Source organism: Podarcis filfolensis (genome assembly GCF_964270895.1).
Source record: "Podarcis filfolensis genome assembly, chromosome: 6".
Classification (NCBI taxonomy): Eukaryota; Metazoa; Chordata; class Lepidosauria; order Squamata; family Lacertidae; genus Podarcis; species Podarcis filfolensis.
Window position 1 is genome coordinate 28,828,438 of NC_139609.1, and position 22,443 is coordinate 28,850,880.

The window sequence follows — 22,443 nt, forward strand, 5'->3', positions numbered from 1 at the left end:
CATTAGAGCTTTTAGTAAGACTTTCATCCCTCCCACACTCCCATTTGATTTGGGAACACTTTGCATCAACAAAAAAGGAGGCTGCTTCTGTCATGTCCATTTTCATCCACTTGTCTCTCACCACTTGCTTTAGAAGATCCACGGTCAATGCATTTTCGTTCCCAGGCATCTGGCAATGGGGCTCTCCTTTTGGTGAAAGAACCAAAGCAAGAATGGGCAACGTTGTTTTCCTACTGAGGGTCACCTATCAGTGGGTGCCAGAGGCCAGAGGTGGGTGAAGGCACCCTTTCCCTTTTGTGCCACACACATGAATTTAAACAAAGCTCTGCAGGAGACGCTACTCACTTTTGAAATAAAGGCATGCGGAAGAAACAGTTTGGTGAAATGAATACCGTTTGCCTCAAAATGATACATTTGGAACAAACTTTATTTCATATCCCTGCCCCACTGTGCCTTCTGTAGAATGACAGAACACAAGCTTATGCATTAGAGAGAGAACTGACGGTATAATGACTCTGGTTTGGTTTTGAAAACGGCATCAAGATCAAAGTCCAGACTGTTTCAATGCACTTATTTCAACACACTATTTTCATCACGTTGCCCCAGTTTTTCAAAACCACTACATTTCACATTCCCTCAGGACGAAACACCCCTTACAACAATTACACCACCACAAATTAAAAATCAATTCAGACTAGATGACCATGATTTGCTGTAATGTTTATGTGGTTGACTAAATGACGGAATACATATGGCATTTCTCTGTTGACATAGCTTCCTGACCTTGGAAAGAATTAGGAAAATGGCTTTTTCTTAGCAAGAACTTTTCAAATATATCCCGATAACATGATTTTGCACATGATTTGCACAAACACCCAAAGAGTAAATATAAATAAGAAGTCGAACATTCATTTACCTGAGCTTGTTTCATGACATTACACGACAATATATTTTTTATTAAAAAAAATCCTCAATAATTTTAAACAATTATAAAACATTAAAAACTAGCGCTAATAGGAGCATCTGCAACTTCTGTTTAGAAAAAGAATGTGCTTTAAAATACATGCAAGACACTGTTAACCATAATAAATGCTTTCAATACATGAGGAAGAGGCCTTTTAAAGAAAGCTCACTCCTTAAATCATTTGTTTTGAAGAAACTCCAGAGAAGTTAATGGAAGTTCTCCAAAGTCAGTGACTAGAGAACTGTAGTCTGGACTGAATGCTTTCACTGACTGCAGCAGTTTTGGGGACTGGTTCACATAACTGCAAGACCAAGATTCTAGACTGTATCCAAACCAGCCCCACTCAGAGTTGGCCCATTGAAGTTAATGAAAATGCCTACATTGAGCAGGACTAGTATTGGCTACAAACCACTGTCTGTACAATGAATGCATGCATTTACCTCCCAGCATGTGAAGAACATGGCAGGCCCAAATCTCAAAACAAAATACTAATGAAAACGTTGTAGAAATTGTGGTTATTCCAATGTCCCTCCATGTAGGAGTGCAACTGTGGGTGCAACTGAAATTATTCAACCCCCATTGCAAACTGGGTTTATTATCAAGGTTTACAGACTTTGCAATATGCAAATCAAACGAAAGCGGAAATAGCTCAACACAACAGATGCTTCAAGTGGTTCCCCCAAAGTCAGTTGAAATTGCAACTTATACTGGCTTCTCCAGTCCCACATCTGCAATGGGGGTTGAATAATTTCGATTGCAACTCTCTCTCTCTCTCTCTCTCTCTCTCTGTATCCAACTAAAGTTTGTGTGAACCAGCCCTTATTCACAGGTAGATACAGTGCACATTACCTACATCGCAAACACTGGTGCAACTTGTGTTTGTTCTGGTTAAGAAACAGGTCACATCTATGTCATACATTCAAAGCACTCTTGTGTCACTTGCAGTGTTAGAAACTGAGATATGAAAGCTAGGAGCTAAATGGCACCTTAAACCGAGGTTGTGGGCGCAACAACAGGATGTCCAGGTACGCTTTTTTAATAACAAGAATACAAAGCTGAAAATGAATGAACGGCAGCTAAAATATTATGTTCATTTCCCACACGGTCTAGTCCTTCCCCTGCCCACCCCCCTAATATTCTTAAGAGGGTCTCTTCTCCGGTCGTCAGAGAGGGGCTGGAAGTGGGGAGGCAGAAAAGGGTCCTCCTTTCCTTCCACTCTGCAGTTTCAATTGGAAATCTTAGGAGCAGCACTGCGCCCAGAGCTCAGAAACTGCTGGCGCTAATGAAATTCCCGGTTGCATAATCTGCCTAGAACAAGGGGAGTTTTGAACACTGGTCACTTGAACAGTCATGGCATCCCCCAAAGAATTCTGGGAATGATGCGTTTGTTAAGGAGGGCTACAGTTCCCAAGATTCTTTGGGGGAAGCCATGACAGTTCAAGTGGTATAAGAGTGTTGTGTTTGGTGCGAATGTGAATATAAGCAGCACCCTTCAGCTTTACCACTGCTAGATTTTATTGGCGATATGCAGCCATTGGAAGCCAGCCCTTGTGGTAGGAGCAAACCACAGTTTAGGGCCACAGCCTCTTCTCCCAATGCTCCCAGCCTTACCATAGTCTCAGATTTCTAATCTACAGCAGGTGACTACAGAAAGTCACTGGTGGAGCAGGCACATTAAAGGGGCTTACATTTATTAGTAGCAACAGTGCTTTGGTTTACATTAGATTTGTACTTTTAGAAATGAATGTTTTCTTCCTCACAACCTGCTGAACCTCAGAACCACAGAAGGTGCGGTGTTTCGCTTCAACCTCTGACTTGTTTACAGATAAGGATGAAATGAGTTGAATGAAAATCAAAGAGGAGGAGAAAGTTGGCTGGATCAGAGCCTCATCCTGGATTGGGCAGCAGTGATTGCGTATTACGGATAATTGTTCTTATACTTATTTTAAAAATAGGCCTCCAGTTTTATGATCTGATTGAGAGCTAACTTCAACAAAAAAACACATTGAATCTTGCGTACTCCACTCACCCACCCCTCTATAATGCCAATAAAGTTTAAGCAGAAATAATCAGATTTTCTCTGTAGCATGACATATTTTGGTGAAAGTGAGTTCTGCTGAGTTCAGTGGTTTCCTCCCAGGCAAACATGAATACAATCACAAATATAATTCATTTGAAGAGGTTACAACTTTTCTAATGAGGGCATTTCTAGCCAAACATTGCCTCACAGTTTGACGGGTAATGTCATAATAATCAATTTACGTATTTGCCTCCTTTCTATGGTAGGCAGTTCACAATAACACCATCATTCCCTCTCCTCAGGGACCCCTAGATACTGTCGTTCCACGAAAGAAGCGAGGGAAATCCCTAATACAATTCTCAACATCTCCACTAACAATAATTTGCAGGATTCTTTGAGGGGTAAGCCACGGCAAATAAGTGGGCATCAATTTGACATCTATATTCTACGTAGTACATCCGTCCTTAGAGAATTGCAAACAGCATTCACAATAGGAAATTCACAAGCGTTCTTCGGCTGATTCATTGGCTACATGATTGTGACTTGCAAAGATCTTCGGATGTACATTGGGGAGAACCAACACTTTTTAAAAAAAAAGTTAGGGTGGGAGAGAAAATTTACATAGTACAGTGGGACCTTGGTTGTCAAATGAAATTTTTTCTGGAAGACTGTTCGTCTTCCAAAACATTCAACAGCAAAGGGCTATTGGCAACTTTCAATGAGAAAATTGAAAAACACGCCTCGGAATCCGTTCGACTTCCGAAACACGTTCAAAACAGGAAGCAATTACTTCTGGGTTTTCGGTGTTCAGCTTCCGAAACGTTCAGCTTCCGAGATGCTCGAAAACCGAAGTTCCACTATACACAGTACAACCTTTCGTTGGAACACAACCTCTAGCAGAGGGTTCTGACCATGGCTGAAAATCCCGAAGATGGAAAAGGTGACTCAAAGATTTGGCACCACTACAGAGAGCGGAATCCTAGCCAAAAGCATTATTTTAATAAATTAGAATCTTCAAGGGAACAAGGCTCCTGTTTGCCAGCCATGGCGGCACAGGTTCGATCCACAACCACAAAACAGGATTGACTTACTTTATTGTCAAAATGAAACCTCTGGAACAGGGAATGACAGTTACCCACAACTAGGATAAAAAAGAAGAAGAAAGAGGGTATTTGGTGCTTTAAGAGATGGGGAACCTGTGATCCTCTAGGTGATGCTTGACTCCAAACTCCCATCAATCCCGGACAACATAGTCATCAGTCAGGGATGATGAGAGATGTCGTTCAGCAACACCTGGAGGGCAACAGGTTCCCCAACCTTGGATAAGCTGGTACACAAAACTGAATCAAATGGCTTAGAGTTGCTATGGCAACTGTACATTCATCTACTTTCATATAGGTAACCTTCATTCAAAGCCTTGAAACATACTGACCCTATTTCTGGAGAGGCCCCCCCCCCTTTTTAAGGCAGACAAGCAACTTGATTTCACTGATACAAAATAAGAACTACACAGACCCATTCGTATCAAGGCAAAATAAAAATTCGAACAGTTACAAACACCGTTGGGTGAGGAAAACCAAGTAAAATTTTTATATATAAAATATATATACATATACAACCTAGTCCAAAAGTGTCCATACAAAGGGACCACTAAAATAATAAAAAATAGACTTTAAAGGCATATTCAGGCTAGCTCGTGATGTACAAGGCATTTGACAGAGACGAGTTTCTGTAAAACAAGGGTGAAAAACCTGTGGCCCTCCAGATGCTGCTGAACCACAAAACCCATCATTCCTGGCCACTTGCCATGCTGACTGGGCATGATGGGAGTTGGAGTCCAAAGGGTCCAGAAGGCTGTTGTAGCCTGGGCATCATTTTGTAAAGCACATTCAAGTGGGGTTGGAGACCCCAGACTACGTGGTTTTAAGGCCCTTCCAGACATGCTTTTTGTTGTGTATTCATAACGATTTGTGCCCATGCTGGCTAGGGCTGATGGGAGTTGGAATCCTGTAACATCTGGAGGGCCAAAAGTTTACCCACCCCTGCTGTAAAAGATCTAAGAGGATTGAGCTTATTCTGCCTTCATCTGCTCCCTGACATCTAAGGGCAAGGTTTCAAACAAGGTGTCTTCGACCACCAGGCCACTCCTTTTCAGTGCTCTGCATTCACCGAGTTCATGGGGGAGAAATTCCAGGTGATTTCCTTTGATGTCCAAGTAGGTCAGCAATACCAGATTCCCAATCTTAGGCGAGAGAACGGACAAGTTGTTCTTCCCAATCTTCAGCGTCTTGAGTTTTTTGCAGAAGTAGAGCTCGTCCGGCACACTCTCCACTTTGTTGCAAGTGATTGAGAAATACTGTAAACTTTGCAGCACCCCAATTTCCGGGGGAATGAACCGGATGTCATTGTAAGACAAGTCTAAGTATCTAATTTTGTTGCAGAGGAAGAGGTGGGATGGGAGGACCTCTATCTTGTTGTGGCTGAAAGAAAGACGTTCCAGACTGGAGAGCTTCTTTATGTGCTCAGGGATGTAGGTTATACTGTTGTGCCACAGCTTGAGGACGGTGAGTTTCCTAAGGTGTTGAAAGCTAACAATTTCCTCTATTGATTTGAGGTTGTTTTCCTTCAGGTCTAATTCCTGGAGGCTGGCAAGACTGAACACAGCGTGGGGAATGCGCTCCAAGTCGCAGTGCACCAACTCTAGTTCCGTCAAGTTGGCCATTTTCTTCAAGTTGTTGAGCATCACCAGCTTAGTGCCGTCGTTGTGGATGCACATTTTCAGAAGGTGACTTGAAACATCAACCACGGACTGTGGGATTTTGGACAGGTTGCTTTTAATGTACAGAACTTTCAGGTTCTTGAGCTCCCGAAAAGACTCCAAAGTTATGTTTTTAGAAATGTCATGGCACAAAGAACCAATCAAGTTCAACTCTTCCAAATTTCTGAGCCCATACATCCAAGGTGGCAGCTCTCGGAAGTCATCAAATTTGACATTCAAGACTTTCAGATTTTCTTTCAGGAACGCCAAGGCTGCACTGTGAATCTTTGCTGAACATTGGTACAATGAGAGCTCCTGGAGATTATCCAACTGCACAATGGTGGCTGGTATCATGACGTTGTTAATTATTTCGAATTTCAGTGCTTGAACCTCTGTTATTTCAAAAACCGTGTCGGGAAGTCCGGACAGCATAAAGAGCTGAAGTTCCAAACGGTTGTGGGCATTCATCTGCAGTCTTTGCCTCAACTTCTCCGCAGTCCACTCGTTGTTCAAATTAAGCTGTTTCAGTTTGTTTTCACTGACCTCGGAAAGGAACACAGCAAACCTCTTGGAATAAAGTGGGTCATATTGGTCTATCATGTGTAGCATAAACGCAAAGTCATTGCGGACATCTGGGATGTCGTTGATGCCAGTTTCTTGCCGGACATACTCAAAAGAGTATTCTTTGAGTGAGCGGTAAAATAGCCAATACAAAGTGTAAAGGCATGTAAATCCATAGATGCTTACAAAGCACAAATAGCAGAAGGAAAGCTTAGAAAACAGATGCGCCATCGTATGGTTGCAAGAAAAGTTCTTATAACCGGTCATGTCCTGGATGTCAACATCACAGTCTACAGTGAACTGAACCTTTGACACAAGGGCGCTGTTGTAGGCAATGATGATAAGAAATTTAATCACCTTCAGCACCGTTTGACGAACGTACATCGCGTAGAGAAGGTCCCCTTCTTCAACATGAAGCCGGAACTTCTTCACTTTCTCAAACAACGCTTTGGCCTGTTCTCCTTCCTTTTTATCCAGAGCTCCTGGGGTCCCTTTGTCCACAATGAACTTCTCAGGTATGGATCTCAGAGACTGAGCCTGGACCAAAGTTCCCTCTGCGCTAGGTTGGACTGTGTTTGACCTGCTGATGTTGTTCTTCCTGTTGTCCTTCTCTTCCGAGTCTTCTCCAGAGACCTCTGACAAAGCCCTCGTGGTCCAAGGAGAGTCAAAGCACTTCCCCAGGATGGAGATGAAATGTTCGATTTTGGAGCTCGACCCGGGGAATTTGAACCAGAAGTTGCTACACAGCATGAACACCAGAGTGTGGATGAGGACAAGGTAAGGGAAGTATTTTGCGTACCAATGCAGGGCACGCTCGTAGCACATTTGGTTGATGAAGCTGTACTGCTGGAGGTCCAAGTCAGTCTTGAGGCCCTTCATTTCAACAGTAGCAGGAGGTGTGGATGGCTTGGGTGGAAGAAATGGAGTCGTGTCTGAGTCTAGATTTGACGCATTGGGAAGGTGAGAATTGGTCTGCGAAGGCTGCACCCTTTTTGGAAGGCATATGATCTTATCCTGCATAACCTGCAATGCACACAAACAAACAAAAGTATTTTAAAAATTGTACCATTTTTCTTTCAAGTAAAAGCACGCAATCTGCTTGATCTCAAAGAATAAGGGAATGGTCTACACCATACATTTATGGCCTATAGTGCTATCATAATATTTTGACCAGTGACATGTCCCTTACTTGTTGGTACTAGAATCAAGCAGCCGTGGAATGAACACAGAAACTCACAGTACTGTGCTTCTTTAAATTTCATATTTACGAATTATATATTTTCAGTCTACTCCACCTCAAGATTTTTGTAGTAGATTAGAGGATTCCCCACATTTCTTCTTTCCGGTTATATGAGAGCCAGCGTGGCGCTGTGGTCAAGAGTAGTGTTTCTCAAGCATGGGTCCCCAGCTGTTGTTGGACTACAACTCCCATCATCCCCAGCTAGCAGGACCAGTGGTCAGGGATGATAGGAGTTGTAGTCCAACAACAGCCAGGGACCCATGCTTGAGGAACACTGGGTTACAGTGTTGCACTAAGACCTGGGAGGTTGCGGTTCTGGTCCCCAATCAGCCATGAAGCTCACAGGGTGACCATGGACCAGTCACTGTCTCTCAGCGTAACCTACTTCACAGGGTGGTTGGGAGGATAAAGTGGGGAGGGGGAGGACCATGTACCTGAGCTGGTTGGAGGTCTGGTGGGAAATAAATGCATCAAATAAATAAATCAGCACCCAAAGCTGGCACTGATGGAATCACAAAATAGTAGTTGGAAGAGACCACAAGGATCATCTAGTTCAATCCCCGGCAATGCAGAAATCTTTTTGCCCAACATGGGGCTGGAACTCACAGCCCTGAGATTAAGAGTCTCATGCTCTACCAACTGAGCTATCCAGGAAGCCGTAGTCCAAAACAAACAGAGGGCCCCAAGTTGGAGCAGGCTGCTCTAAGTCAAACAGCTATTAGGAACCGCTACAATCTGCCACCTCTCAGTGGTGTAACACAGGGGACCCCACAGGGGTGATTGCCCCAGGTGCGAAATTGTTAGGGGGTGCAAAATGTCAACCCCTGGTGCTGCCTCAGTACAGCTGTGCTCTTCCGTTGCTTGGCTCTGTTGAAAATGCAAACCAGAAAGTGACAACAGAATGCCTCTTCTTTTCTTATCTCTGCGGCTGTGATCTCCTGGGTGATGCTGAGGCTGTCAGGCAGTTGAATGCAATGCGTACTCTATCCATTTCCCTCCCATTCCCACACCCTCTGCACAGCCCCGGGAGCTGGCAACCCATGTTATGCCACCGCCACTACTGTGCTGCTGGTGGTGGTAATTGTTCTGTCCACTGCCACACGGAGTGGATGCTCACAGCCCTTTCAAGGTGAATATGCACAAGACAGATGAGAAGGCTTTGCCAAGGAAGAAGTCCACACATGTGGAGAAGCATCTACTTCCCTTCAGAACACAGTGGAGAAATGACTCACCGCATCAGTGCTTATCCACAGTTCTGCGGATGACAAATTTCTTTTTCCATCCCCGGTACAATTAGTCTGGCGCTGTTTCCGAGGACGGCGCAACCCGAAAATGCGGCTGTAATGTACCATTACAAAGTGCTCAAGGCTCCTCGGGTGCTTTCAGCTGTCATGTGTCTGACAGGGAAAAAGACACCTCACAGGATTCTACCCTCTAAATTAAATATTTAGCACTGTTATCAATAACAGTGACACCGCAGATGATGGATTGGTCTCGGCTACTGGCATTACTTGAGCAATCACAGATTCATGCCAGGAGGGGAAAATCCTCATTGGCTTCGGTTGAAGGCACAGCTTGCTATCTAGAAAGAGCATTTATAAAATAGCAATAGGCAGGAATGCAAATATTTGCATTCTCACATGCCATTTCCCAGAGCTGCGCTCGCTTTGCACATTCTGAGTGTGCTTACTTCAGCAAAAAAGAACTGGCTGGTGGCTTCTATCCCCAAACAAGATCCATTTTCAGTATAGTCATGCAATAGTTTAAGGATATGGTAGTGCAAAAAGAAGGAACTGCCAGAGCCAAGAAAGAAGCAGGCAGCCTCGCCACGAGGTCAAAATGGGCAACCTGAAAACAGCTCAGTTTGTTCCTGAGGGCAGATGCGCAATGTACATTTAAAGCACATTCGGTGCACATTTACAGCGCATAGCTTCCCCCAAAGAAACTGGGAACTGTAGTTTGTTAAGGTTACTGGGAATTGCAGCGCTGTGAGGGTGAAACCACCATTCCCATGATTTTGGGGGGGGAGGGGAGTCATGTGCTAATATTTACAGGACCGCCTCTCCTGGTATGCCCCGCAGAGGACCTTAAGGTCCATGAATAACCATAGTTTAGAGGTTCCGGGCCCTAAGGAAGTCAGACTATCCTCCACCAGGGCCAGGGCCTTTTCAGTGATGGCTCAACCTGGTGGAATGCTCTGTCCCATGAGACTAGAGCCCTTCAGGATTTAACTTCCTTCCGTCAGGCCTGTAAGACAGAGCTATTCTGCCTGGCCTTTAATTTGAATTCAGCCTGATCTTTTATTTCCCTTCTCTTCCCCCCCTTCCCCATTTATGAAGATTACTCACTCTGAGACCCAACAGCTAATTCTCCCCTGGCCTCCTAGCTGGTCCATGTAGGACCAATTCAGCCAGCTAGCCCTGGTGATTATCTAATGCTTATTTCCCCTATATTCATTTCTGAATTTTGAATTTTATTGTTATTCACGTTTTTATACTGTATTTTATGCTGCTTTTACAATTACGTGTTTTAAATTTGTTGTTAGCAGCCCTGAGCCTGGTTTTTTAATCCGGAAGGGAAGGGTATAAATAAATTATTATTATTATTATTATTATTATTATTATTATTATTATTATTATGTAAAAGGTAAAGGGACCCCTGACCATTAGGTCCAGTTGTGGCCGACTCTGGGGTTGTGGTGCTCATCTCACTTTATTGGCCGAGGAAGCCGGTGTACAGCTTCCGGGTCATGTGGCCAGCATGACTAAGCCGCTTCTGGCGAACCAGAGCAGCACACGGAAACGCCATTTACCTTCCCACCAGAGTGGTACCTATTTATCTACTTGCACTTTGACGTGCTTACCTGCTAGGTTGGCAGGAGCAGGAACCGAGCAACGGGAGCTCACCCTGTTGCAGGGATTTGATCCGCTGACCTTCTGATCGGCAAGTTTCTTCTGATCTGTGGTTTAACCCACAGCGCCACCCGCGTCTATTATTATTATTATTAGCTAATATTAAGCACAGTCTCTAATTTAATTAACTGTAAGATAACCACGGGCACTACAGGGCTGTATCCAGACTTAGTCATACTTACCGGTATATCAGATTAGACCCATTGAAATCATTGACTTTTGAGTCCCCCTCTGCACTACACATTTAAAGCAGCTTCATACCACTTTAAACATGGCTTTCCCCCCCATTATCCTTTAACTGTAGTTTGTTAAGGGTCAATGGCCATCTGTCATGGATGCTTTAGCCGAGATTCCTGCATTGCAGAGGGTTGGGCAAGATGACCATTGGGTCCCTTCTAACTCTAAGGTTCTAAGTTGTTAGGAGAGCCCTATTACCCTCATAGAGCTTCAATTACCAGAGTGGTTTAGCAGCCAGTCACTCTTCTCAAGGAACCCTGGGAATTGTAGCTCTTTGAGGGGCAATAGGGGTCTAACAACTCTCAGGATCAATAAAAACTACAGTTCCCAAGATTCTTTGGAAGAAGCAATGACTGCTGAAGGTGGCATGATGGGCAGTGCAGATTGTACCTGGCTAACTTGAAATCCCATTTAACTGGGATTAAGCCTTTTTGAATTCAATAGGACTTCTCTGAGCAGACATGGTTAGGATTGTGCTGTCCGTGTGGATCCAACCCAGAAAAGACTGAGAGATGGAAAAAGAAATATAAACCTCAACCTGTTGCCCCCAAGGGGAATGGATTGGTTTTGTAATGCCTAATATGGTTCAAAAGAACATCTCCCAACTCCCTGAGGTTCAGTTTTCCTGGTTCAAGGGGGGCTTCCTCATAATTCTAGTCCAACAGAATGTTACAAAACTTTTGACACTGTTGTAGAGACCACCCTAAACAAGTCCGGACAATCTGATGTTGTTTAAACTTCCAGCTAAACCTTGTGGAATTAATATGAGTTATTAGTTAACAGGCAAGCCATTAAGACTTTCCGTTATTTTGCCTTTCGGGAACATTTATTAATTAGGGGGCATTAAATAAAACAAACACTTCCATGTCATCTCTAAGCAGAGCCAAGGGAGAAAAATAAGACCAGAGGTTGCCAAATGGGGGAAAGAAGAGGGAGAGAGCCAGAAATGGGTGCTGCTTTTCCCTTCAAAGAATTCAAGCTATTTAAGAAAGTATCACACACAAAAGTGAAGGGAGGGGAGGATAAACTTGGTTTTGCCAAGCAAGAAAATGGATCAGGCTCAAAGCTTCTTAATTGTTTGCGTTTTGACTTGATGGGGAAACGACAAATTCTGAGGTTTTGTTTTGCAACTTTCAGGTGCACTTTGAGAACTTTTAAGTGGAGTGAATTTTAGCAGCAGGGAGCCAAAAGAACTGTGGGCAGGTTTTTAAAAAAAGAATGCCCATGTGGATTCTGTTCATTGATTAGATTCTAACCTATAAGCACTTTTTTAAAAAAATGGAAAGGGTTCCATTTAGTAGTTTCTCTCCTGTATTATTTAGCCAAGGATTAGTAGTACAGTCGTACCTCGGAAGTCGAATGGAAGTCCATTTGACTTTCAAAACATTCGGAAATCAAGGTGCAGCTTCTGATTGGCTGCAAGAAGCTCCTGCAGCCAATTTGAAGCTGCAGAAGCCCTGTCAGATGTTCTGGTTCCAAAGAACGTTCACAAACCAGAACACTCACTTCCAGGTTTGCGGTGTTCGGGAGCCAAAACGTTCAAGTCGCAAGGTGTTCGTCAACCAAGGTACGACTGTAGTAGTCGTAGTAGTAATAATAATAATAATAATAGAAATTGTGACTATCTGTCTTCCACTCTGACCAACTCTGCTAGCACTTGGGAACAGTTTTCCAGCCCTACCTTGGCAGCATCAGATTGCATTCCTGTTTGTTTACCTGCAGCGTGCAACCAAAGACGCCAATCATCAGCATGGCAACGGAAAGGTAGTCTGTAAAGACATCCCACCACGGCTTCAGCACCCGGAAGGCTGGCTGCTGCTCAGAGAACTGGCGGAATTCAGTGATAGGAATCATCGTCCTGAAAGACAGCGAAGGGAGGCAGGGTGAAATGGTTATTTTGTTCCACCGTAACTTAAAAAGTGAAAAGACCCGTTTTCCTCCTCTGTTCAAGGAGGTCACAGAATTTCGCACTGATGTGACGGCCTGGCCCATGAAGCAGCTGTTGCTAGTCATCCAATCAGGAGGTCCTTGGTAGCATCAGCTCTTCCCTAGCCTCTCCACTGAACTTCCCAAGGCAGTGGTTGGTTTCCCAGGCTGGCTCTCTGATTTGTTGAGAACCTCACAAGGCAAACCAGTGCCCTAGATATTGCTGGAATACAACTCCCCTCATTCCTGACCGAGGCAGGCTGATGGAAGTTGAAGTTCAACACTGACCACCCTTGTTATAAGGGAGTGCATCAAGTGCTTTTTCCAACCTTGGAAATTCTGTTGGGGACTTAAGAGTTATCAGGCCAGGGGTTCCCAAGTCTGACCTGTCCTAATAGGAGAATTGCTCCTTAGAATTCAAAACCTTGCTTTCCTGACCTGTCTGATTGGGACCTGCCTCATTCTAAAATGGGCAGGTTACGGACCTCCAGCTACCCAACCTACCTGTCAGTCCCAACTGAGGAGACTCCTGTCTGTCTTTTTCAGCAGCTCTTGGGGGCCCAATTTATATCAGCTCCATGATGGAGTGGATGCTTTTCATACAAGATTCCGTATCTGCTATCTCCAGTTACAGCTGGGAAAATCTCCCATCAAAACCCCTGGAGAGCTTACGCCAGCCAGTATAGACAACTTTGATCTAGATGAGCCAATTATCTGACTCAGAATAAGGCGACTTCACATCTACTGCTCACCTGTGGCTTCTTCCCAAGCCATTATGGTAGTGCCTAAATCCAGTAGCCCTGAGGAACGTACATATAAATTAGCTCTAGTCTGATACTATGCCCTAGAAAAGCAGAGCATTGGTCACTGCCCTTCCAAGGCCCCAACAAGTTTTTTTTGGGGGGGTTGGACACCTTGTATTACATCATCAGTAGCATAAGCAGGATGCTAAATGAATATTACAGAGATCTGCATTCGGCTTACGTACAAAGCATTTTTTTAAGCTGCAAAATTGCATTCCTTTGCTTGTAGAATTCAACTGGATTACGAATACCTCTTATGTTCATATTCACAATTTCAAAAGTCTCTGATACTCTGATGATTCCAGGACTAGTGTTGAAATCCAAACTCCGGACACCATTAGCAGCAATGTGGGGAATATTTCCCCCCCCCCCTTCTGTTTCACAAGCTCATTAGCAAAAATGAATGGATGCCAATTGCAAATACAGTATTCGGCAAGAACGGCAGATTTCAGTTTCTAGCTTTGCTTGCTAAGCAAGGCTAAAGCGAACATTAGATCACTCTCTAGGAGGGCATCAGAAAAATTCCTGAAGCAAAGTGCCCAAATAAGCATAGGGGGGGAACCCAGTTCAACATTTTCCTGAAAATCCCCATCGCAGAACATTAATCGGTCAAGGACATCACTTGAAAATGCAGATGCACCAGAAGCTATTATCATGTGCAAAAATCTGCGCTCGGTGCACATGTAAGCAAAGTGCTTGAATTGAAAGGTCACATCTGCCCACCTGCAATTCAATGGGAAACAAACTGCCAGACACAGCAGAAAGAGCCGTCTAACCTTTTCTCAAAGGACAACAATCCTATTCCATGCTATCGTTCAAAAGACTGCGAAGTGAACTGCACAGAAAATGGAGGATGATTTATTTCTCCCCCTCCCCTCTTATTTTTGCTTTCCTCTTTGAAGAATGGTTTGGCAAAGCTCTGCCAAAAGTTACGGGAAAGCACGAGGTCTCTTGCTTCTGCAGTTCCTGTACTCCCCTGGGAGAACAGAATCAATTCATTAGAGGATTCAGCAGCACAGGCTACACAAACCTACCCGTATTTTTCGCTCTATAACACGCACCCGACCATAACACACACGTAGTTTTTAGAGGAGGAAAATCCGTAGGCATGCCACCCGTAGGCATTCCCTCCATAACACGCACAGACATTTCCCCTTACTTTTTAGGAAGAAAAAAGTGAGTGTTATGGTGCAAAAAATACGGTAATTGCTCTCTGCACTTCTGTCTCTGCACGGTCTCTGTGAATCCACGGGTACCTTTGCTGCACTGTATCTGTTCTCAGAACTGTGGTCTGGGTCTGTGTGAACTGGGCCAGGGAATATGGGGGTGGATGGTCCAACACTCTTGTTTTCAGATCTGTTCCAACCCTATGATTCCATGACACCCCATTTGGATTTCTGAAAATCTCTACTTACTTTCAATTTCTTTTCTATAAACAAGTTACTCCTTGCTAAGAGTGGTGTTTCAAACCAAGCAAACAGGGTCTTTCAAAGCCCCTTTCAAATTGTTGTTTCCATATCATGGAATCAATAATGCTGGGGGGAGCCTAAATCAACTTTCTGTTTGATACAGGAAGTCTAGAGCTAGGACTTCCCCCACCAGATACTACGAGAGCTTCAGCAAGATAAGAGTTGTTCTCCCCTGAATGAATCAGGGTCCTCAGATTCTCAGCTTTCTTTAAAAAAAGAGAGTACATTTCCAGCATTTGTAGGACTTGAGACATGAGGCAAAATGTATAAGAATTTGGCTTGTTAGAAGTTATTTGTTTATTTATTTAAATATGTACGTACAACTGTGTCACAACAACAGCGATTTATCAAAGCGGCTGACAGCAATAAAACCATACAGTAAGGCCATAAAAGAGTTAAAAACAGACATCAATTAACGGTTGTGGAAGGAAGTGTCCTTAATTGCCTGCACCTGCCCAGCAAAATGTGAAAGTTTCCAGCAGGCATTTAAAAGCTGGCACAGAAGTTGCCTGCTGAAACTCTGTTGGCAGAGTTTGAGCTGATGACACCAAAGACTGCTTCTCGTTGTTGTCAAACGAGGCTCACCAACTCAGGGAACGACCAGTGACACATCTGCAGATGATCTCAGTGATCAAGCAGGGATTTAAGGATTCAGGTCATCCCTGAGGTACCCTGGTCCTTAGTTGTGCAGGGACACATTGTTCAGGCCTGCAGGAAGACACGATCCAGCGATGCAGACGTCAGAGACTCCTACATACGCATGAACTTAGGTGATGCCTCCTTGCTGACTCCCCTGACTTCAGGAACTTACACAAAAAGAGATCAACGCTCTCCCCCACTGGGCAAACAGAAGCACCAGCAAACCTAACATTTCCTAAACAAATTAAGGGGAAATAAGATAATGAGCTTGAGGCAGGGAATTGGGAGGGAAGCAATTTAGCTGCAGATTCTAAAATGGTCTCTTTGAATTCTGTGTTTTTCTAATTAGCTTTCATCAGTGGAAATAAAGAAAAGCTGTCCAGACAGCAAGGAAGTATTAAGTATTTTTGCCTTTGGAGATGCAAGTACACGTCAGACTTCAGGAGGTCCATATGGCCTGCGTTCCTGGATAAGAAGAAAATTAATTCATTCATCTTCTGCCCACTGGCATCCCAAGGGAACAGCACTTGGGTGAGTCTTCAGGACGAAAACAGGCTTGGTTGCAGAATTGTTCTCAGAAGAGAGACAGGCAAGGGATGAGGATGGTAGCCAGATCAAAATAAAACAAAATCCGGGGGTTTTGAAGCTCGGGCTACAAGCTTATACACATCTAATTTGTTTGAAGAAGTAGCTGCAAGGTTAGCCATTTCTCCCAAAGCATTTTGGCACCGCGCTGATAAGCTGCAAATGATCTGCAAAGCCATCACCTCTTAAGGGTCTGGCCCAATGCCCAAAATGACTTCAGGACGGCTCTTTGGGAACAGATCCTGGCTCGGCGAAGCAAGTGGAAATTTTTTGGTCTTGAACTAGATGGGCAGAGGATCAAGTATGACCCAAAATTATGACTCCACACAATATGGTACAAAGGAGGCACAATTAAAGTCTATGTCTCACAAGTAGAAGATGAGGTGATAGGCCTGTCTAGACTGTACTACTTCAGACCAGAGCTGCAGGCTTCAATTAGAGCAGGAATGGGAAGCATGCAGCCCTCCAGATTTTATGGTACCCTCAGCCCTCATCATCCCTGACCATTGGCCATGCTGGCTAGGGCTAGTGGGTGTTAGAGGTCCACAGATTCTCCATCCCTACATTATGGAAACCTTCTATAATAATTCACAGCTATCTGCCAATCACCCATTCCCACCACCCTTCTGAGTAATACCCCTCCCCACCTTCTCACTATATAGAAGGATCTGGCAACTTCTGTTTCAGTGTATCTGAAGAAGTGTGCATGCACACGAAAGCTCATACCAAGAACTAACTTAGTTGGTCTTTAAGGTGCTACTGGAAATAATTTTTTTTTGTTTTTTCTATAATAAACATTCCTATAGAAAATTAGCCCCCAAGGGAGAATGTTAGAGTAGAACTATTCTTTTCATCACCTATTTTTCTGTGTGGTGGGATCTTTTTATTTTTGATAAGGGGAAGCATTCAGTAGTTTGAACCCCCACCTGCAGTCTCAGATGGTACAGTCCAGACACAGGTTTCTCTACTGTTTTGGAGAACTGGGCCAAGGATTGTTTTTGTCCTGATCCATGGGGATGCCTACCACCACAAAGAGGTTATGACCCCCAAAAGGGGAAAGGTCAGTATTCATATGGTTGCAAGCAGACAGGAAGGGGAGGTGAAGCAGGATCAGCACCATGGGAGAAGAGCCTAGACATGGATTTCAGGACCACAGTTAGCGATCCTGCAGCTGAGGCAAAGCATACAAGTGTCTCATCAGCAGCAGATCCTTATTGCCTGTGTTAGGTATTCATTAACTAGAGACCCAGCCCCTTGAATCTGACTGGTTAAAAGTCCCACAGCCTTCCTCTGCAGCCATTGGCTTCTTCTAGGTCCTGAGTTTCAAGTTGTGGGGAAATCTCGGGGCTCTCCTGGTCCTCTAAGTCATATGTGGGTCAACCTCAGAGCCTGATGACAGGGGGTCTCTTGAAGGTTTAGGGGAGGAGGTGTGGGCTCTGGTGACAGCAGCTCTGCATGACATGGACCAAGGAATGGATTCATCTCCTTGAGGCTCACATCATTGGAGGACTCTGCTTCCGTAGATTCCAGGTCTGGGGCCATGGCAATTCTGTGTTTTTGAAAGCCAGCTGAAAAACAGCAGCCAACTGCTTCTAGGACAGCCTTTCTCAACCTGTGGGTCCCCAGATGTTGTTGAACTACAACTCCCATCACCCCTAGCTAGCAAGGCCAGAGCTCAGGGATGATGGGCGTTGTAGTCCAACAACATCTGGGGACCCACAGGTTGAGAACCACTGTTCTAGGAGAACTGTTCTGAATGTTTTTGTGTACCTAAAACTTAAAAGTATGCATGTGCAACAACACAGAGAAATTAAACTTGCTACACAGCCTGAACAAGAATAAAGTGCAACGGATGTTTCTGCTTTAGTGCTGATATTGATGGCCCCTTTCTTGCTTTCTCAACACTTCTGTCCATTATCTTATAGTTCAAAAGTTCCAACATAGGCTGAAAATCCTATGCACATTTACCTGGAAATAAGCACCATGGAAGGGATACTTCTGAGTCAACATCTGCAGAAGAGTTAACCTCTTGTTTCTTAGAAATTTGTGTCTCATCATTTAGCAAAAGCCACATGGCTGAATTACAGTTTGAACACTGAGACGACTTCTTGCGATGTAGCATTCTTTCTGACTCTCAACTTGTGTATGCATATCCCTCTTTCACCTAAAGAGGAAGGTGAGGCATGAAAGAAATCACACACAGAACAGAACTTCAAATCCCAAACTCCCTTTAGCTAATCCTAGGGTCTATTTCTCAAAGGATACAGAACCACCACATCACACACCCAACTTTTTTGGTCAGATGCTTGCAGGCGATGCTGTCCAGCCAATTGCTAATGCTACACAATGGCCCTGGACTACAAATTCCATCATCCCTGACTATTGGCTATGCTGAATGGAGCTGATGGCCATTGGAGTCCAGACCTGAAGAGCCACTGGTTCCCCACTTCCTGCTATGCAAAAGCATCTTAAACCAAACTGGTAACTCTGCAATAATCCATCCTGGCATAATTGTACTCTGACTTCACAGTACAGTGGTACCTCGGGTTACATACGCTTCAGGTTACATACGCTTCAGGTTACAGACTCCGCTAACCCAGAAAAAGCGCTTCAGGTTAAGAACTTTGCTTCAGGATGAGAACAGAAATCGTGCTCCGGCGGCACGGCAGCAGCGGGAGGCCCCATTAGCTAAAGAGGTGCTTCAGGTTAAGAACAGTTTCAGGTTAAGTACGGACCTCCGGAACGAATTAAGTACTTAACCCGAGGTACCACTGTACTACTGTTTGCTCAATGCCAAAGCAGCTCCCTCTGAGTCTTAGATGCACATGAGTGTTTCTATGTGTGATTTATAGTGTCATCTGGAGAAGTCACTGAGAGCAGCACTCAGAGCTGATTCCCATATTAATCTCGAAAGCATTTAACTTCATTAAAGAATTAGAGAGCTTGCATCTTAATTTATAGACCTGGCCTATAATAAACCTGATGCCTTATTGCCCAGGATTTAAACGCTCCAAATGCATTTCAATTGCTTTCACTCAATACCCAGTAGTTGAACAGTTAAGAAAGCTTTGTAGTGCTGTGGGCTCTTCAGAGGTTGCAATGCTTTTTATATAATGTTGTAGGATAATTTTCAATCACAGGTGGAGAAGAGGCACTTTTACCTTACTTATGCTAGGGTAAATGAAAGGGAAACAGACAAGGCATGAACATGGGGTAATAATCCTGACGCGCTAGAAATCGGCATCTAATAATATCTGCTTGCCAAGTTGAATGTGACTTTTGCAGAAATGAAAATGCTTAGGATTGTAATCTATATAACCTGCTGTCCATGAAACCTCACCCTTCCTGCAGATTTTGCAGAGCAAGCATTCTAGATCCTCTGATCAATGATTTGGCTCTTTGTTGACTGAATAAATGTCAGAACATAGGTGGGAGACATGCCATTTTCCAGTCCCCTGAAGGATACACCCTTAGTTGCACCAAGAGCAGTCTGAATCAGCTCCAGGCTCTACTGATTTGATCATTTGCGCTAATCCTGTAGCCACTTTTGAAACTTGCACAGAGCAGGAAGCACATGGTGGTTTTCCTTGTGCTACTGTGCCACACCTTGAAATGTTAAGTGGGGATTCATCCAGGGAAAAGCCTGCACTGCTGCAACATAGCTCCTGCTTCTCAAATATTGGGAGAAAGCAAATGGGCAGACCCAGGATGTCTGCGTTCCATTTGCAGGGCCAGGTTAGAAGCATCAGAAGCTGAGTCAGACAACTGGTCCCTTTTGCTCAGTATTGTATCCACACAAACCGGCAATGGCTCTCCAGAGTGTCAGACGGGGAGGGGGGTCTTTCTCCAACTGGAGATCCTGGGGACAGAACCAAGCCATGTTAGAAACTCAGATAAATAAGCTAGGCGCCAAATGACTCCTTAAACCAAAATGGAACCTCAAGTTGCCATTTGGGGGCAATATGGCTCCAAAGTCTTATTTTTCAAATGATGGACTGACTAGGATTGATTATCTGGCTAGTTCAGATGACAACCTTGAGCTAGGTTAAGAACTCTGAGAACTTAAAGAAGAAAAGTCGCTTGATCCAGGGACAGTCCACATATACAGTGGTGCCTCTGTTTGCGAATGGGAACCCTGCGCGGGTTGCAATTTGCCACTTCTACGCATGCGCGTGACGTCATTTTGCATGTCTGCGCATGCGCGAGCGGCGAAACCTGGAAGTAACCCTTTCCGTTACTTCTGGATCACTGCAAGATGCAACCTGAAAACGCACAACCTGAAGCAAATGTAAAATGAGGTATGACTGCATATTAGCCTATTCAGACCTGCCAACCTAGCAGTTCGAAAGCACGCAGTGCAAGTAGATAAATAGGTACCGCTCCGGCGGGAAGGTAAACAGCGTTTCCGTGCACTGCTCTGGTTCGCCAGAAGCAGCTTAGTCATGCTGTACACCGGTTCCCTCGGCCAATAAAGCAAGATGAGCGCCGCAACCCCAGAGTCAGTCACGACTGGACCTAATGGTCAGGGGTCCCTTTACCTTTATTCAGACCTCATTTTCTTAATGGTGACACGGACCATTCATAACGTAAGAATATTATTCACAACTGCGATCAGGGCAGTGGGGTGGGGCAAGTGAAGGCAAGAGACAACCATTCACATTACTGTTGTTCGCTGCTCCTGCTTAGGCTGCACAGAAAAATCAATTTGCTTCCTGAAATTGATTTGGATTGTGCAGATGAAATATAACTGAAAGAATCTACAGGATGCCATATTAGTGTGTGAAAACAGTCAAGATCCAATGATCCCCAGATGGTGGAGAGATCAGGCACCATCCTGGACCTGGGCATCTCCACTTGGTTGCAAGTAGCCGATAACCAGGTGCAAAACGCGCCTGGCACCTGGCTAATTTCAAACACTGGAACCAAGGACCTTTTACTTGCAAATCATTTACTCTCCCACTGAGCTGTGGCCTGAGGTTTTTTCTTTTCTTTTTGCTCCAGCACACTTTATACTGACAGCTAAAACCAATGTAGCACACCACAGCAAGCCATGGCACTTTCTGTCTTCTTGCACCCATACAGCTACCACACTTAGCTTTCTGGAACTACCTAGCTTGGCAGAGACGTTACTGTTTCTTATCTCTTTGGGATTTTGAGTTCTTTCTATAGTAGCAACCAAGAGAACCTCCTACTGGAGCCGTTTGGAGTTCCTGCGTGTAGGGAGATGGATGCAGGCCAGGACAAAACGCCCTTTGTCAAGTTCTGTGAGGACTTTCTGTTCGGAGTGGGATGGGAAACGTTGACTAATGCATCTCCTCTTTTGAAACTCCTGCGCTTTTTGCCAACTCGACCCTTATCTTTGGTGAGCGACTTTTCGTTTTGTTGATCATAACTGAAAAATTTCACAGTTTCAAAAATATCAACATTCAGGGACATGGAATCTAAACTCTGAAATCATACAACGAGCTGGAAGGAACTGGAAACTTTTCAAGAATGTGTTTAAGGATCAGATTACTTGACCCATTTAAAGCCCAAATTCTCATTCTGTAGTGCCAAATAAGCAGCGTTCCTAATCCCATTCTAACAACAGGATACTGCAGAACTGTACGATACCATCTCACTTTATCAACCCAGCTTATCAAAGCATCCCCAACCTGGTGCCCTCCACATGTTTAGGACTACCACTCCCATCATTCATGACCACTGGCCATGCTCATGGGAGTTGTAGTCCGAGATCTCGAGAGCTCCAGGTTGGGAAAGGTTTCAGTGATGCTGTGTGTTCTTTTCACGTTCTCTGTCTGAGCAACCTTTTAACTGGATTGAAATATTATTGTGATTTGCCAGTTAGGATGTTTTCCTCCATGCGTGATGCCCTGAGTTGCAATTATCTGTAATCTTGAACAGGAATTGAGTTAACAGGCCAGTAACAGTCACACAGCTGGCAATGCCTACTTTATAATGTGGGGTGATTATTTGCACAGCAGCAGAGGAACTTTAATTTTATCACCTCATACTATTGGTCCATGTAGTTTTCCATTAAGAGGGCTGCAGAACAAGTGGGTCTGTCAGTTGCACACCCCCACACCACAGTGGCTCATGATGACTGAAATGAGCTCCACATAAGGATGGTGGGTAAAAGGATTAATTGTTGTTGTTCTAGAAAATCAGATAATTGTCTGCCTCTCTGAATCTTGGAAAGATGCCTAATTGGCTCTCCCTTCATGGTCTGGAGATGCCCTCCCTTTCCTGTTGTTAGGGAGGGAAGGGATCAGGAATGCTTGCATGCATGCATGCCTCTTAATTTGTTCAGTTTTTAGTTTTAGATGCAC

At 44.3% G+C, this 22,443-nt stretch overlaps 1 protein-coding gene and 1 long non-coding RNA gene across 2 annotated transcripts in view; both read right to left on the bottom strand.

The window, feature by feature from the left end:
* Window positions 1-708: 708 nt before the first annotated feature.
* LOC310765619 overlaps window positions 709-22,443 on the bottom strand; it is a 38,660-nt gene continuing 16,925 nt past the window's right edge. The window contains exon 2 of the long non-coding RNA XR_014549682.1: window positions 709-1,950. This is a non-coding gene — a long non-coding RNA (uncharacterized lncRNA). The remainder of the gene's footprint in view (window positions 1,951-22,443) is intronic.
* Window positions 4,062-22,443, bottom strand: part of LRRC8C (leucine rich repeat containing 8 VRAC subunit C) — a 36,774-nt gene continuing 18,392 nt past the window's right edge. Inside the window, exons 2-3 of the mRNA XM_083620635.1 lie at window positions 12,409-12,550; window positions 4,062-7,326 (exon numbers count right to left, since the gene is read on the bottom strand). Of these exons, the coding sequence (XP_083476761.1) occupies window positions 5,056-7,326; window positions 12,409-12,546 (2,409 nt within the window). The 5' untranslated portion in view covers window positions 12,547-12,550 and the 3' untranslated portion in view covers window positions 4,062-5,055. The remainder of the gene's footprint in view (window positions 7,327-12,408; window positions 12,551-22,443) is intronic.